Source organism: Fistularia commersonii, chromosome 5 (assembly GCF_037954325.1).
Source record: "Fistularia commersonii isolate RoL2024-O1a breed Wild chromosome 5, RoL_Fcom_v1.0, whole genome shotgun sequence".
NCBI classification, from domain to species: domain Eukaryota; kingdom Metazoa; phylum Chordata; class Actinopteri; order Syngnathiformes; family Fistulariidae; genus Fistularia; species Fistularia commersonii.
The window spans coordinates 5,945,261-5,963,366 of NC_141288.1; the positions used below are offsets into that span (position 1 = coordinate 5,945,261).

General features: G+C 41.4%; 2 protein-coding genes across 2 annotated transcripts in view; both read right to left on the reverse strand.

Annotated features, from left to right (window-relative positions):
• The window catches only part of nrip2 (nuclear receptor interacting protein 2), a 37,055-nt gene extending 28,260 nt beyond the window's left edge, over positions 1-8,795 (reverse strand). Inside the window, exons 1-2 of the mRNA XM_086146630.1 lie at positions 8,557-8,795; positions 8,233-8,445 (exon numbers count right to left, since the gene is read on the reverse strand). Coding sequence (XP_086002756.1) covers positions 8,233-8,388 — 156 coding nt within the window. The 5' untranslated portion in view covers positions 8,389-8,445; positions 8,557-8,795. The remainder of the gene's footprint in view (positions 1-8,232; positions 8,446-8,556) is intronic.
• Positions 8,796-10,794: 1,999 nt separating this feature from the next.
• Positions 10,795-15,616, reverse strand: klhl42 (kelch-like family, member 42). The gene is made up of 3 exons (XM_086146631.1): positions 14,204-15,616; positions 12,777-12,970; positions 10,795-12,292 (listed from the first exon to the last, which is right to left on the reverse strand). Exons 1-3 carry the CDS (start codon positions 14,965-14,967, stop codon positions 11,844-11,846), a joined length of 1,407 nt encoding a protein of 468 aa, XP_086002757.1. The 5' UTR covers positions 14,968-15,616; the 3' UTR covers positions 10,795-11,843.
• Positions 15,617-18,106: the final 2,490 nt, after the last annotated feature.

The window sequence follows — 18,106 nt, forward strand, 5'->3', positions numbered from 1 at the left end:
CTGCCTCTTTTCAGCCGGAAACCTTGGCCGGTGTCTCGACAGGTTGGGGCAGAAAGAACCCACGCATGTGTTTAAGTTCACGCTGTCTGCTGCTGGCCGGGAATGCGTATAGCAGCATTTCCTGCGTTTTCGAAATGTTACAGACACCGAAAAAACAGCGAAATGATGAACACTGGCATGATATTCAACTGTAAAACCAATAAGACTCACTAAGCGCGTTTCTGTGGAGACGAATCCAATCAAAATCATATGCAGCATCTGGATTATAGAATAAAGAACAGAAAGGGAAAAAAAAAATTAAAGGAGACATTTAATGAAGATGAGAGGCGGGAAGTGCAGCAGGAAGTCAGCAGCAAGGGACTTCAATCAGACCCAGAAAGAGGGAATTAGGGAGCGCTGGCTGGAGACGATGCAGCCAAATCATTAGCAAACATAGCTGTTAGCCAAACTGAGTCACCAGTGTATGTGTGTGATTGTGTGTGTGTGTTTGTGTGTGTGTGTGTGTGTGTGTGTGTGTGCGCGACAGTAAAACTGAGAAAAAATTTAAAGGATTATATATGATTGGACTATGTGGACAGGTCAGGGGTTAACGCCGATTCAATGCGACAACCAAGTGACAGCCAACAAGTACGAAACATTTATTTTTAGAGCCCTTACTAGCTTGAGTGTATTGACGGGAGTCAAGTTAAGGTGGAACAGGCCGTCGTGATGGGAAGCACCATCTCTTTTCAGAATCGCAAATGCTGACGCATTTCGCACTACATGCCACATGTAGCTTTTGATTTGTGTTGAAATAGGAACTTATGACATTTACAAAAAAAATCCATGTTCTTCTGGAATTATATTTTCTATCTATCCATCCATCCATCCATCCATCCATCTATCCATCCATCCATCCATCCATCCATCCATCCATCCATCCATCCATCCATCTTCTGTTGCTTATCCTGCACTCAGGGTCCCAGGGGATGCTGCAGGTGTCAAGAGGCTGGATACACCCTTAACTGGTTGTCGATTGCAGGGCTGGAATAATGTTTAATTTAATTTAATTTAATTTAATTTAATTTAATTTAATTTAATTTAATTTAATTTAATTTAATTTAATTCAATTTTTTTTTTTTTTTTAATCGACATATAAATGATGATAAGCGCAAATGGAAGTTATTCTTAAACATCACAGAAATTCTACTTTAGCTCTTTGAACTCCCTGCTCTTAATCTAGTATCGTTTTTAGTCCCATATTTTTTACTTGTGCTTGCAAAAATTAATGGTCTGTCTACTGAAAACCCTTTTGGCCCCAGTGTTCTTATGAGAAAACTTAGAATTGTTTAATTTTGTGCATTGGTCACTTTCCGACAAGTTGAAAAGTGAACTTAATACCTCTAACTAGGACCTAACTGCACAAAAATGATGTTTTTTTTCAGCAACCCACTGTCATTTGTCCCTTTTTCCTCAACAACGCAGACACAAACGGCAGACAGGAAGTTTACCAACTTTCATAGCTTTGCAGCAGTTTGGAATTTAATTGTCTTTTTAATGGCCACAGGGGCAAAATAATAATATATCCTGGCACCAAAAGACTCACACAACAGCAATATGGAGGAAAAATCGTACAGCAATGGCAAAACCTGGCAATGCGAGGATTTGCATGTGTTTAATGAGCTGTAAATGTAATAAAATATGTAAATTTTACAGCGGAACTCGGAAAAAGTGTCTGTTTTTTCTTCTACTGTGCAAACGACTGGTATCTGACCCCCGCCCTCAACCCCATGATTATCTGTTTAAGGTATTTTTTCCCCTCCGCACGTTTTCCTCTCCGCTATGGTTTAGGGTTGTTTTGTGTCGTATTTGTTTTTTTTCATGGAGTATTTTTAGCCTCTTCTCCTCCCTCACGCCTCCAAGGGAGCTGCCATTGGCGGGGGCAAGTTTGGGGATAGGTTTGGGGGCAGCGGGGGGGGGGGGGGGATCCGGATGATACGGAGGGACACATGGGTTCAGATGAAAACCCACCTGAGCTTGCGATCTGAACCAATTTTCTCCCTCTATAATCTATCTTTTCAGGTGAGAAAAAGCGTAGGGGGACAATCTCTCAGGGGCCCCCGATGATCAGCATGAGGTGCCGGTTCTTGTATCTGAAGTGGTACTTCACTTGTCAAGGTGGACAATTGGGGGGGATGTGCAATTTTAGGTGTTCCAAACGCCATCTGCTTGCCCAAATTCATAACTCAGCGAGGGTTAGAGGATCCTCCAGAAAGTCCAGAAAGAATCGTGTGGTAATGGCCGATTACCACACCTGTGCTGGATTTGATGTGAAAACAAGGATGTTTACGAAAAGGTCACTGATCAGAAAGTCAGTTAATGAATGCTTGGACAGAAACGGTGAAAATGATGGAGGACATTGAAAACGAAATGGGTAAGAGGTCCACCTGGGATAGGACCACCTGTCAGAGGACCACCTGTTGCACTTGGATTTTATATCACCAGACAGACGTTTCCTGAATATTTTTTCAAGATTTCCGTCACTTATATGTCTTAATGGGAACGGGAAGTTAAGGGAAAATTAGAATATCATGTGTTGAACGCATCGCTCTGTGGATGTGAGTGAATTTTAAGGCAGTGCATGCCACTTGTAGCTTTTCAGTGGAGTTAAAATAGGAGCTAATGCCATTTAGAAAAATATCCATGTTATTCTACGTTTTTTTCAATTTTATTTTATTTTATTTTATTTTATTTTATTTTATTTTATTTTATTTTATTTTATTGTCAAATAAATATAAATTTATTTATAAAGAAAAAGAGGCCATAATGTTTGACAGCGATCGAAAAGTTAAAAAGATTATAGTAATCATCAGCAAATGGAAATTGCACTGAAGTTAGCAGAAAGACTTTTAATAGGAACCACAAATTGAAGAAAAGTCTTAGTTTGCAGCGAAGCATTCAAGTTATTTACATACATATACATATATATACATATACATATCCATATACAGTATATACATACCTGTATGTGTGTGTGTTTGTCTACAGTTTCACATTAGTGCAATTAAGAAAAAACACATTGTCCTAAGATCAAATGATTGGCTTAGGAAAGTACTTAGAAAACACCTTTGTTATTATCATCATATTAAAGTCATTTTTGGTTAAAATAATGATAAAACACTGGGGTTTTTAAATGAAATCGTGCCACTCACTTGTTCTTGAGACTCATGCAGGACTGGTCTCTCAATTTGAGAGGCCTTCTCACACACATGTGCACGTACACACAGACACACACCGATATCAGACTCACTCATCTGTAAAAGGAGGACGTGGGCAAACGGACAGTGTTAGAGTTTTCTCTCTATATTCATAGCTATGTTATTTCGACTACTCACACAAAGACAGCCAGACGTGTGAGCACAAATGGCGTTTGTCCTCAAACAGGAACCTACCCTCAACTTAGACCACCATGAATTAGGTTCACTCTCTAACAGACAGTTGGCCCCTCCTGTCTGTGCATTTTCACTTTAAAAACAAGGTTCAAATTAAAAACGAGGATCTCAGCCTCTACCAAAGCATTTTCATGCTGAGACTGATATGTGATTCATTTCTGCTGTGTTCACAGTAGCAAGGCTTGTAAGGATAGAAAAAATGTGAGCTTCAACTATATAATATATAACTTTATGAGTGCTATTTTATTTTCCATCCGTTAAGGAACAGACCAGCACATTTGTTGGTTCATCTGTGAAACAAAAGCCCACTATGCTAGTTAGCTTAGCATAAACCTCTGCCAATTGTCAGCTGCTGCAAAGTGTGCAGAGTGATCATGCATGAGAAATCTTATGAAATAGTCATGTGATTATTTTTCTTTTTCTGGAGGCATGTGATTGAAATTAATGATAATATAATACTTTTTTATTTAAAATTCCTGCTTAGTTAAAATCATCTGTTTTCTGAATGGAATTCTTTGTATCCCTTCGAGAGCATGGCATCTTTAAAATTTGAGCAATCGGGAAAAAAAAAAATCTTGATTGTCTCTCACATAACCGCCACTGTTACCTGTTTTAATTTTTTTTTTTTTTTTTTTTTTTTCAAAATTTCTGCCCTGTTGTGTTTGGCTCAACGTTTACAGTCAGGGATTCAGGGACAATAAACAAAAGGCAGATCTAGCAGGAGGGAAGAGAATATTGCCAGACGCTGTTTCCAAGGTTTGGAGCATCAAGTTCCCGAGGTCAGATTTAACACCAGCACAGCTCTAAATGTGCACGACATTGTGTACAAATATGTCGGCCTTCAGTCTACTTTGTGTGATTTCATCTTTTTGTTATCAACAGCGAAATGCCAAGTGTAGGTTTGTGTGTGAAATCTTGAAATGTGTGAGCAGAAGAAATTGAAGACATGTTTTTATTTTTTATGCGTGGTTGTATAATTCAGGTCGTGTAAATTACGGATCAATAAACTCTTATTGGCAGTGCAAGATTGCTGTATTTAATCAACAACAAGCCATGGTTTAAGCCCGGTCTTTTCATTGTTCTCGCCTCGTCTGAATTATTTGAATTTGAAATGCCGCTTCAAGGAGTGTGTGTATGTCTGTGCTTCTGTGTGTGTGTATCATCCGAACAGAAGCTATCATTTCTATATCTACTATTTGTTAATTCAGGGGCTTCCAGACAGTTGTCTCTCACTCCACTGGCTGTGCACCATTTCATTAATGTGCTTACACGTTTCCATGCGTTGGCAAACTTGAATAATTAAATTCAGGTTGAAAATAAAGGTCCAGTGACGGTCAGGGCCACCAAGGGGCGTTACAATTAACATTTCATCATGCTAACTGTCGCGAATGGAAAGAGTACAAACTAAATACTTAAAGGCGTGACAGCAAACCATTATTTGGGGTAAAAATGACTCCCCAAATCCTAGTCCAGGCGCTGATACTCACATGCACGGATGCGGTGCATGAGTCGAGGCAAATGTTCTGACATTGTCATGGAATTGTCATGGTGTTGTTGCCTTAGGCCCAAATTTTAAAGAGTTTGGAGAACATAAACATTTCTGGTGTTCTGGATCGTCTGCAGCTACTGGCCGGTCCTCGTATTAAACCCCGCCCAGGATGGAAATGATGGGTTGTGATTGGCTCAGAGCTTGGGGGTCCACCTGGCAAACCCAATAGGGGGAATTTGGATAATGAATGCTCTTGAGGTTGCTGGCTAATCAAAACCATGGTGTGTGAAGCTCCGCCCTGTCTTGTGTTGTTTTGATGCTAGTTACGCAGTAGTTACACAATAACCGTGCTGTTGCCGCCTGAGTTCAGGTGTCGGTGTCACGCGGGCTTCAGATGTTTCCGGCGTCCTCCCCGCAAGAATGCATGCACGCTCCTCCCACACGGAGCGGTCATGTGTCCGCCCGGGGGGGTTAAGTAAAGCCGCCCCTTTGTAAATCGAGCATCCTCGATGACCCACCGCCGCCACCAGCCCCGCCATGCGGTTCTAACATTAGAAAAGTGCATTTTGCCCTTTTCATGCTCATTGCCCACCCCCTTCTCTCTTTCAGCAGCAAAACATGGCCGCATCAATGCTGCCGCTGCTGCTCAGGACCGAGGGCTAAAGAGCAGCAAAACAAATTCTCTCTTATGTAACCAGCTGCTGCCACCACTGCCGCTGCACACTGAGCTGGACAGCCAGTGGAAATTAGGGTGCAAAACAAACCCAACAGCAGTGAAAAAGTGACGGGACACAGCGGTCAGAGCAAGTGGGAGCGGGAATCACTCATGAAATATTGTCTGATTTTTATTGTTTTGGACGACTGATTGGTAAATCAGTCTTCCGTTGGGGGAAAATTGAGTGATTTCCCAAAGCCAAAGTTTTAACTGCCAAACAGTCCAATTTTACCACCAATCTGGTTGTACTGATTAGATAAATGTGGCATCACAGGCTGCTCACTGTGGGACCACGACAGGAAGTACAGTGAATGATCTGCTACGCTAGCTGACAAGAAGAGGAGATTTTACGATTAAAAAAAAATTCAAACAGCAAATATTGCTTGAGGGCGGCACGGTGGCGCAGTGCTTACCGTTTTTGCCTGTTTGTGTCTATATGATGAGTGAATATGAGGGCAAGTGGTTGTTTTCTTTTTTTTTTATATGACTTATGAATGAGAGAGTGAATGTCTCTATATGTGGCCCAGTGATTGGTCCAGGGTGAAATCTTTCGTCTAACGACAGCAGGGATAGGCTGTGTCACTGCTGGGATCCTGCCTGCAGGATAAGCGGTATCGATAATTAATTCACTAATTAATATTGCTTGATTATCAAATTAAACAATTATCAAAATTATACCCCTCTACACGCACACACATATAAGGAGTGCAAATGCTAAATAAAGAATGAGAAACATCGCCTTTAGAAACATCCGTGATCCGATAAATGTGCTCTATTGGTCATGTTATCAACACATCCATTCTGCATGACCAAGAGCGTCAGGAAAAAAACAAATTTGTTTTTATCTGACAATTACCGGGATGTTATTAGCTCAAATCGTCCATTTGAGGCTCCACGCATACTAAGCCGGGCTCCCCCTCAGTCATGAGATGTTTCCGTGGGCCTCAGAGCTGAGGATGATCGGAATTATAACGGGAGGGTTCGGCGCCCGGCGGGAGAGGTTGAATCACAACCTCGCCAATGGCGACGATTCTAGGAATCTAATTTATTGTTTAGCTATCTATTTTTTTTATTACTTTTGGGTCTTTGGTGTCGTCTCTCGCCCTAGAGGTCGGCTGCCGTCTCTCTCTCTCACAAAAACACACACACACACAGGCAGACACATGCGGTGCTGCTTTGAATTTAATGCTAATGTTGGGCTGCTGGAGCTGTGCGCTTCCTTTCAGATGAATTGCAAAATTTAATTGCATTTTTAGAAAATGGTCGAGAGAAAAAAAAAATCAGCCAAAAAAACACCCAGACTCTTTGCATTTCTCTCCGCTGGTTGGTGGAGGGAAACGGTTGGTGCAGACAGTCGGGGATGCTAATTCTTTCAATTGGATGCAGTTGCAACGTAAAATGAAGAAAACACAGCTGGAGTTGAACAACATGGTGGCGTTACTTGTCCAATTGATTCATTAATACTCGTTTACTGAGGGTCACAGTTTATCTCGTTTGTTTCGGCGGAAGGGATGTACTATCTGCGCTATCTCATCAGTGATTTGCTGAGCCTGTTTGCCTTGCAGCCAATCAGAGCTCTGGCTGCTGACCAGAACTGTCACTCGGAGAGCTGGGGAAATAAATCATTTCGGATTCTTATGAGGGAGTTCCTGCCTGAGGAGGAAGAGAGCAGGTTTGTCCTCTTGTCTCCCCCCTGCATGAATCATCCTTGACGTGTGTGTGTGTGTGTGTGTGTGTGTGTGTGTGTGTGTGTGTGTGTGTGTGTGTGTGTGTGTGTGTGTGTGTTTCCCTGAGGTCACCCTCGATACGGTGGCCATGCTCAGTATCCTCCCACATAACACCCCTTCCGGCCGTGTGGACCAGGAGCCCGAATCTCACACCACTTCCTGTTCCTGGCTCCTGGCACAGGAAGTTCATGACCAGGTAGCTTCGCCCACATCGTGCAACAGTTAGCGGCAGAGACGAAAGAGTCAGCCGATCAATCGCGAATCACATTCAAAAATGTTAGTTGCTAAACTGACTGGAATTCAAATCGGCATGAAAAATAAAGAGAAATTCCTTTATCACCTAACCCTAACCCTACATTCAAAAATGAGTATAAAACTAGAAAGCAAGTAATGGCCTTAAAATGTGCAAATCATTAAAAATAAAAAATATATATAATGAAAATCAAATAAAAAATGTAAAAGATTAAATCAGCAGAAATCAGATTTATGAATATTGATCAGGATCATTCTACTTTTGACATGATTATGATACAATTACAAAACATGTAAATCCAATATGTTGTGTTTGAAATTTGAAATTTGATTTATTTATCTTAATGGTGGAGAGTCTTTTTTTGTGAGCCCCTCGCAGGTTTTCTTTTTTGGTATGATATCATAATTTCAGTTTCTATTTATCATCCTGGCAAAATAAAATAAAATAAAATAAAATAAAATAAAATAAAATAAAATGAAAAATAAATAAATAAACAAACAAATATATAAATAAATAATAAAATTAAATTAAATTAAATTGAATTAAATTAAATTCAAAAATGAACAGACCACTGGTGCAAAAAGATGGATTCCATGTCACATCGCGGACTCACTCACCAGGTCTTTGGAAGTGCCCAGCCTCTTTAGCCCGTCCAGGGGCAGGAGGTCAGCCGAGTCCTTGTGCGTGAACTGCGTGGCCTGTTTGAGACGCCGTTGCTGGTGCAGAATGGCTTTGTCCCGGAGGGCCAGCTCTCCTTTCTTCCCCTCACTCATGGTCTCAGTTTTTTTTTCTTTATTCTAAAAAAAACGATTCCTCTTGTATTCCAGTCTCTGTGCGTAAACAACCAGCGGGAACAGGAGAAGGTGAGGAAGAGGAGAAGGAGAGCGCTGGATGTTCAACGGCTGTAGGTTCTCAGCACAATAAACCTGCAAGATTTTTACCTTTTCCACCTTATTTTCCCGGAATCCTCTCTCTCTCTCTCTGTCTCTCTATTGTCCTGCACTGGATGCTGATGCTCGGGTGCTGAGGACGAGCATCTTCCTCAGGAGCCCAGCTCTTCCAGAAGCCGTGTGAGACGGCAAGGAAGGTGCGACTGAGTGCGAGCGAGCGTGTGATCTCCCCTCCCCTCTGTGCCATCTGTCCTCCTCTCTCTCACTCTCTCTCTCTCTCTCTCTCAGTCTCGCGGGCGTTCTCTCACTTTCTCTCTCCACTAAGCCCTCCTCTCTCAATCACACAGATGCATGCTAACCTCAATGTTCAGCTGTAATAGGAGGACTCCACATCCTCCACCTTCTTCATCTCCTTCTTGTTCTAGGGTTGTTTTTTCTGGAGCTGTCTGATCCATCCCTGGGGTGGCTGGCTGACCCCCACTGAGGAGCTGTGACAGAGATCTGACCTCCACACATATACACGAGCACGCACACACACACACACACGGGTGCAAAGGAGGGGAGGAGGGTGGGTGATCAATCAACACACACTGATGGCAGCAGCTGATTTTCTCCCCCGAATACACTGTAGTGATCTCAATGGGTGATGGAGAGCTGGGTCAGTGGCGGTTGTTTGTGTCACATACAGGATATCTGAATTTTTTCTGGGATGGATTTGAAAAAAATAATCTATTTTATTCAGTTTATTTATATCATATATTCAATATGTATTTAAAGAGCGGAGTCCTTGAGAAGGTTAAGAGGAATAAGGAAAAAAAAAGGTAAAAGTCTGCTCTAGTCTTTGGATTTGATGCCACCTGCTGGTCATATATATAACACAATTCAATTCTCAGGAAGTCATGTGAATGACTTGACAACTTATATTTTGTTATTTATATAAAAACAAGTTGTACTTAGGTGCTTATTCTGGTTGTTTTATGTTTTCATTTTTGTATTATATAGACAATAATTACATGAATTGTTCTTATAACACAAAGATTCGTATGTTTTATTGGTTTATGCAACAAACTCAATTTGGATCTTTGAGACAACAAAGAAATGTGGAAAAAAATGATAATAACCGATGATAATTACAAAGAATTATAACAATTACAATAATAAATAAATGGATAAATAAATAAATAAATAAATAAATAAATAAATAAGAATCGAAGGCATTTAAATTATTTTGATACCTAATACCTACTTACCTATACCTTTTGATACTTACTTTAAAAGTGTACACCTAATTAATATGATAAATTTCCACTCAGTTCAGCTGAAACTATCAAGTTTCTATAATGCTTTGACGGACAGTGGTTTGTAAATAAATTAATTATCAAGACATATTCAGCTAACTCCCCCCACCCATATTTGTGGTATAATACAATGTGATAATATTTTAATGATACAAGCGATGACAAGAGCCCCAAATATCGTTTTTATTGCCACAACTTCAGTCCAGAGTTAGAAACCCCACAAATCAAAAACCTGTTCACTCCTCTCGTTCTGCAGAACGCAATGTCCCATCCAGGAAATAGACAAAAAAAAAAAAATCTATCTATCTATCTATCTATCTATCTATCTATCTATCTATCTATCTATCTATCTATCTATCTATCTATCGATAGATGAATCTATCGATAGATAGATAGATAGAGATAGATATCTATATCTATATATATAGATATATATATAACAAATAAAATCGTCTTTAATGCAGAGGTAAAAACAAATCAGTCCTACAATTTTTCAATTTTCTTTTTTTATTTTGTTTATCCTCAGTGCAGCTGCTGAAGGCACATTCATGTCATGGAATAGCGCTTTAAGCTTTCTCTTAGTGTTGATTCAATAACACACACACACACACACACACACACACACACACACAAACAAAAAGATCATCTTTCAAACTGTAGCCCTGTTCGCACGTCTCTTTTTTTGGGGAGTAGGTTTAAATATTTAATGAGAACAAAATGGTTGGCGCCAAGTGAGACAGCCAGAAGGGAAGAAATTAGTGTCAGTTGTTGAATATTTTCTTTTTTAGACAAAGTTATATTTCCATGGTGATATTCAAAAAATAAAATCCAGGCAAATCATTTCTAGCTTCTTTATAAGCAACTTCCACTTTTCCAAACTATTTTTATTTGCCGTTTGCATTATATTTTCAAATCAGTGATAATTTTAGGGCACTGTTGAGATTACTGGGGGGTAATTTTTTCTGAAATCAATCAGGCACTTTTTGATGTAAAAAAAAAAAAATCACAATAAATCTCAAAAAATTTGGTGATATTCAATATAAAGAAGCATAGGCCTTGATGATTTCTATCACCTGTTTCCCCATAAAAGTATGTAAAAGTACAGCTCTGGTTGAAACCGAGAAAAAAAAAATGGAATTATGTCTGAGGCTCACATCTCGAACGTGTGTTCTCAGCTCTCAGTGCAAAACCAAAACCAGTGCAACCACGCACCGCCTAGCGGTGGCTGGATACAAACATTGGGGGGGGGGGGTCGGGGGTCATGGAGGCTGCTGATTGGACAGGCCACTGCGGCTCAGTGTCAAACAAGCTTTTTGTGTTTGCATCCACAGCAGAATATAGTGCGTTTGTTTCTTTTTTTTTGTTTCATTTTCCGAGGCACAAAAGTAAAACAAAGCTTTGAACCCTGGCAAGCGGGCGGCGTTTCCGCTCCCGCTGTCCCTGAACATCACCCCCCCCACCAGGCCTAGCCTCACCCGTCAACTGTCCACTAAACGGCTTGATCCGGAGGTCAAACATATCAGCATCGATCAAATATTTCATCTGTCGGATATCTGATCAGTTTTATGTCTTTTTTTTCTTTCTTTTTTCGTTAAATTTACCAGGTTCTAAAGTACATTTAACGTCCTTTGCTGCTGTTTGATATTGATAATTAACTGAATCAAAATACTGGTAAATGGAGTGTTTCTTTTTTTAAAGCCCAAATGTGTAGTTTTAGAACCAGATCCACTTGGATGCGCTTTGGAACAACTTTCCCATTCCCGTTATATTTGATGGCTTTCGTTGTCATGGTTACATTGACACTCGGAGCCCAGATGGGCTTTTAAAGACAGTCTGGACTCATCTTCACCTGATGGAGCTCCGATCGTCTGATTGGCTTTTTTTTTTCTTTCTCTAGGAACGCCGTTCTGTCATGTCGATCTGCGATGCTGGCGGGGAAATGTGATGTCAGGGAGTTCGTTTAACGCCTTTGAGCACGCTATGGCGGCCGTTTCACTGGCTGGCGAACCTTACTAGAAGCCCACTGGTCCTTGCTGCCGATCAGAGCACGTTGGGCAGATAAAGTGAGCATAGCAGCATGTTCTGTCCCAGCGCCGGGAAACGCCTGAAGGCCTCCCAGGCATCGGAGAAGATGTTGTATTTGAGGAAGACGCGGTGCTCCAGGCTGGTGGGCAGGCTAACATCGCGGCTCATGATGTAGATGCCGTCGTTGTGCAGCGTGCACGTCAGGTTCAGGCCCGACTTGGAAGTGTTCTCCTTCAGCTGGAGCCACTCACCGGTGCTGATGTTGTAGGACTGTACGGTGAGCACGTCCTCCGTCTGGCTTGGGCGCCGCTGCCGCCGGTCCAGCTCGTGAGTGTAGCCGCCCACCAGGTAGATGGTGTCCTCCACCGAGAGCATCTGCTGCTTGCGGATGTGAGCCGGGCAGGGGCGGAATACCACCCAGGTGTCGGAGGTGGGGCAGTACCGCAAGAGGTTCAGGTTCCTGTCTGTCAGATGCAGGAGAATTCAAAACAAAAACAGATTTTTTAAAGCAGAACTTTTAAAAGCAGTCACTGAGGAGTTCCCTGCTCTTTTCAAGGATAACTCCATGAAAAAGCGTAAAAATGTTTTCCAGGATCTTCCCAGGAAGTTCCTCTCTTACAACATTCAGGATTTAATATTTTTAGGTCAATATTCATTTGCTTATTTTCAGTTGTCTTCCTGTATGGGATTTGTATTATCTATTAACACACTTGGAATTTTCAAGGATTTCCTGCCACTTTCCAGGAAACCTTGCTTATTTCAACATTTTTTTTTTCATTAATGAGGTCTAAATAATTTTCTCGGACATTACAATATTTTCCTGGCTTTTTTCTGTTTTCCATAACACCAGGGTCATTGCTAATTTACAAATAGCAACACTGATTTAAAAACAAAACATAGGATTATTTGAATTTTTTTTGTAAGTGGTGTAAATGAATGTCTGTAGACCTCTGGCAGTGTATCCGCCCATAACGTAGATCATCCCCTGACACTCGCAGGCTGAGAACTCGGCCAGCGGGTCAGGCATGGAGGAGACGCAGGTCCACCAGTCCTGCTCGGGGCTGTAGCACTCCACCGTACCAAGGCACTGCCCCCCCACGGCGTACAGCTTCCCCTGCACCGCCAGCAGCTTGAAGTTGGACCTAAGAGGAGGGGGAGCGGAGAGGGAATGTGATGGAAAAAAGAAGAGCCTGACTCGTTAGACGCGGCCCTTCGTAGTATCTGCGCACGGAAACGCCGCGTGATCACTTCTGATCACTGTGTTGTGTCTAGGTTCCTGTTCAATTTCAGCGTTTCTGCAGTTATTAACCCAATATAATGCGCTTTTTAATGTCACTTTAAACAGATTTTAATACCCATGTCCAACTGTTGATATTTTTATTTATAATAATGGCACTAATTTACATAGATACATAAATTACATAGATTTCGCACAGTAGCAGATGTGACCTCCTGTGTGACAATGGAACTAATGAAGGATTTAACTTTGTGTGTGATTTTTAGTGCATATTTCTTTGTTTCTTTTTTGCTCCAACTCCTTGTATCTCCTCCTTAGAGCATTTTCACTTGGGTGACATTTGAGCCCTGCCTGCGTTGTTTTCAGCTTTCTCATCAACGTATTCAGCATCCCTCTAAAGTCTGGCACACACCTCTGTCAACACTTCCTTTTTCCTTCTCACTGCTTTCACCTCATCCTCCAGTGCCTTCATTTTAAGTTCACACATTACACCATCTCACTCCCCTCAGTCTTCATCAAGGTCTGCCGATGGGCCTTAACAAGCCTCACATCAGACCTTCATCCAACCACTGTTGTTGAAATTTACATTTTTCTGGTTTCCCAACACTATACCACTTTCCGCTCCTATTTTATTCTCAAACTTTGGTGTTGAAAGATCTAAGAACCATATGTAAATCATAATGCTTAAAAAGTATAATAATTTATATATACTGTAATTCATAGTTTATTAACTTGTTTCTGAAAATGGCGCAATATTCCAATATTCCAATTGTGTCTGACAGATACACGACCTAGATATTAGGTGTTCAAAAAATCCGTTTTTTTTTTTTTTTTTTCATTTTAATATTTATTCCTGTTCTAAAGTTTCCTGTTCTTGTATATGACAATGTAATCCAAAATACTGCCATGCAAACGAGATCTCGTCCAATACACACACACAGCGTGAACGTCTCAAAGGACAATCAAGCTGTTGAATCACGGATTGTTTGCAGTAATTTTTTGAGTGCAACGAAAAGGCCGATGATGCTGTGCTGTGCACGATATGTATTCCTGCTACTTTCAAGAAAGTATACTGCTCTGTCAGTCTCTTCCTCACTGATCCTGAAACAGTGGCGTTCTAGGGGATGGTGGGCGTTACCTCTTCTGGTTGAGTGGGGCCACCTGGTTCCACTCGTTCCTGCAGGGGTTGTAGCAGTGCACGGCGGAGATCTCCTGGCTGGTCGTCCGGTAGCCACCGACGATGAAGAGGTAGTTGTCCAGCACCGCCGATCCGTAGCCTCGGACGTTGATCATGTCCGGGGGGAGGTTGTTAGCCAGCGGCTTCCAGCGTTGCTCCACCTCGCCGTACCGCAGCATGGACCAGGGCTCGTCCTGATCCGGCACGTCCAGGCACAGGCAGGTAAAGTCCCCGATGGCCACTAGAGTGGCGGTGCCTTTCATCCGCATCTCCTTTACCTGCTCCTGGACGGCGGAGGGGAGCCCGCCGAACTCCGGCCGCCTCAGCATTGGGTGGTAGTGGCAGCTCATGTACTTGAGGCAGGCGCCGCGCAAGTCGTGGGTGCCGTAAACCTCCGAGAGGCTGAAAAGCTCAACGCAGTTCTCCAGCCGGATCTCCGACGTGAGGAGCTTGAGGATGGAGGTGACCTGCAGGAAGGAGGCGGTCTCTATCAGATCCTCCAAGGTCTCGTTGGCAATCTGCACTTTGGAGGTGTTGATGAACTCCAGAACCAGCTCCAGGCCGGGCACGCTGAGCCCCTGCAGTTGCACCGAGTCCTCCGTGGACTCCCTCATCCCGGAGCTGTACAGGGCGCGGAAGTAGTCGCTCTTTTCGATCAGCTTCTTTTTGCTTACTTCGTAGGTTTTGTCATCCACGACGATGGCGATAAACTGGTCGGATGCCATGTTGTCGAGAGGGCGGCGCGTCTCTTCTCTAAGATTGTTTCCCTTTTGCTGTTGTTCGCGCTCGGTAAGCCCCCGGCGAGTCTCCGTTTACATTTCACCGGCGAGGGAGGTTTGTCACCGGACTATATATGGTAATGTTCAGCCCATAGATCCCTACTTTCTCTAGCCGCGGATGCTAAGCAGCTAGCTTCTCGAGAACTCCGGCGTTACATAAACCGACCAAAACAGCCGTTTCATCGCCTTAGAACACATTGACAACTTAATAAAACGTTCCCTAAAATTTGCGGTTATAACCTTTTATTATTCATTTTCTTCTTATTATTGCTTACATCTCATTTAGCCGTTTCCATAGCGCTATGCTGACTGTTCCAGGACTTGACAACTACTCACTGTTTTGGTCACGTGCTGACGTCATTTCTGGATCATTCTCTTCTTCGCGGCGGGATTTTTTGTTCAAAAATGCTGCTGTCACCTGCAGGCCAGTAGCAGTATTATTGTTTATTAAACACGAAATAATCAGGGTCATGTCAGCCCTACCTTGGCTTTGGAATGTCCATTTTATATCTATATCTCTTTTATATCTATATCAAGGGTCGGCAACCCGCGGCTTTGATCCCTCTATTGCGGCTCCCTGTGGCATTTGAAAATAAATCACCAGTATGTAATTAAAATGTATTTTGTTTTAGTTTGTTCATTTTTTAAATGGGATTTAAAATGGCAATCTTATAACATATAAATAGAATTAATTTAAATATTGTTGTCGCTCTTAATGGGCAACTGCACCTGCCAGTAAAAGGATGACGGCACACAGAAAGGACAGCATTTTCGGTTTCCTGCCGGTGGATAATTTTTTTCATTAATCAAAAAAAAATGACTAAAATAGACAATGAGTACTCTGCTTAAAAGTAATCTGCGACCCAATGTCTTTTTTTCTGTGTTCAAATTTTTTTGTTGCATGCAAAAATGTTATTTAGTTTTCTCTGCAGTTGTTCATTGATTTTAAACACATGCAACACATATTTTGTTTATACATAGCATGAAGGCAAAAAAAAACAAAACATTATATGCTGTGTTTATTTATTTTAAATTTCAAAGGGGTCCTGTGGATCTCTGTGTTTTCTTTACTGTGGGGAAATGGATTCAAATGGCTCTTTGAGTGGTAAAGGTTGCCGACCTATGATCTGTATTCTAGCGAGTCATGAATGTTAGGGTTTTTGTTGATGCTTGTTTTCTGTGTGATTTGACGTTGCTGGGAATTTTGTGGGTGTGGTTTGGGGTGCAATGAATTCTGGGGTTTCTTTTACCTGGAACTGAGTGGGAACAGTCAGTTGTTCTGCAGGCTTGTGTGGCGTGGCTGTGGCCAACAACAGCTATTGCTCATTAAACAGATGTTTTACCGTCATCCGGGTGTTTCCCTGACTAAAACGCTACAATAGAGATGTTTCGATTGGAGTTAAGAGGATTTAAAATAGTTTCACCGTATCAGTTGGGCTGGTCGAATTGAATTTCAAAGCGTTTATTACAAGCACTTAACAAACTGAGGACATAGTAGATTAAGAGACGCACCGGAAATAATCAAATGATGCCAAATGTTTAAATACAAGTCGGTCAATAAAACCATTGATAGTAATTTCGAATTCTCTAGCCCAGCTGTTCCCACGTTTTAGAAGGGATGAATGTAAATCTATTATCACTAGAAGTTAAATAAAGTTAAAAGTAAGGAAGAGTGTGATCAAGCTTTATATTCTTTCTCAAATGAATTTATAATTATAATAATATAAATAGTAATAATAAAATACAGCATAGAATTTTATTGTATTGTAGCATGTGGTGGGGAGAGTGGCCAGCGGAACCCTAAAATCCTTTGCGAGTGATGGTGACTGTTGGGAGCATCTTGTGGTTCTATTTGAGAACTCCATTGCTGAATAGCTGTACCATGTTGTGTTTGGTGTTTGACACTAACCTGTGCTGTAAGTTGACGTAACGCAGTCTAACTCAGACCCAGGCATTTTTCGGCCCGCAGGCCACATCCGTCACATTTGCATTTTTTATCCGTCCCGCCAAACAATTTTCTTTGAACATCTTTTATATTTTATGATATATATATATATTAACCAATACATACTTTGATATTTTATATTTTCAAGTATTTTCAATTAATATTGAGTTTAGAAACTCCTTATTTTTTCCTCTTGTTTAATGTTGTATGGATGATTACATACAAAATAATGTTGGTACATTTATATGATCATTGATGATTTTAAAGTGAAAATAAAATACCAAAAAATGTAAATATTGAAATTGCAATTTTCATTTTGTTCAGTTGACATGATACCGAGTTTGCCCGCACATAAAAATTAGATGAAAAATATGGCCCGTTGTTATATTGCTAAACCCAAGTTCCCCACAATACTATTATTATTCGTGTGTTCTCCAAGCTACTGCTAGTTGGAGTGGTAATACATCGGAGGCTTGCCGTCAGTTGCCGCGGGTTTAACAGGCTCAGCCGCCCCGCCGCCCGTCTCCGGCTGTCAATCAAGATAACGGACTTCATCACACCGTTGGCGTCACCGAGGGTTTTACCGGCGACATTCGTCAAGTTGACTGACGTGCAAGGAGCCTCGGTCGAGAGGTCCTACTTTCAATATAAAAGCATAAAATTTTGTCACTGAACACTGACACGAATCCAGTTTCGCAGTTCACGGTGACGGGAGTTATCGCGATAACTGGTCTTTTACGGATGATTTTAAAGCGCTTCGCGTCAGCCGAAGACAATAATGCATCTGGGATAAAGGCAAAATACTTGTTAAAATATTCTAAGAAAATAGATTGTCAGGCCCCAATTTCTGTATTTTTGTCATGTTCTTTTACTACTAAACAACCCAATTTTAAAGCAGAACTTTATCCACAAGAAGTCAATTTGAATATTAATAGAAGACTTGCAGCTGTTAAGTGAGTTTTTCAATGTTTGGTATGTAAGAAAAGTTTTCAAATTAACCTTGCAGTGTAGAAATCCGATTTGACGTAATGTAGTACAGAAGAACTATACGCTAGAGTAGACCAGGGCATTTTCCGGACTGCGGGCCACATCTGTCCCATTTTACTTTTTTAACCGGCCCGCAAAACTTTTATCGTTGAA

Bases quoted from the DNA above. Each gene is read 5' to 3' on its own strand.
- klhl42 (XM_086146631.1), bottom strand. From the start codon at position 14,967: ATGGCATCCGACCAGTTTATCGCCATCGTCGTGGATGACAAAACCTAC. The intron at 12,971-14,203 runs GTAACGCCCACC...CCCTCCTCTTAG, and splicing joins GCCCCACTCAACCAGAAGAG to GTCCAACTTCAAGCTGCTGG. The intron at 12,293-12,776 runs GTCTACAGACAT...TGCATCTGACAG, and splicing joins GGGCGGATACACTGCCAGAG to ACAGGAACCTGAACCTCTTG.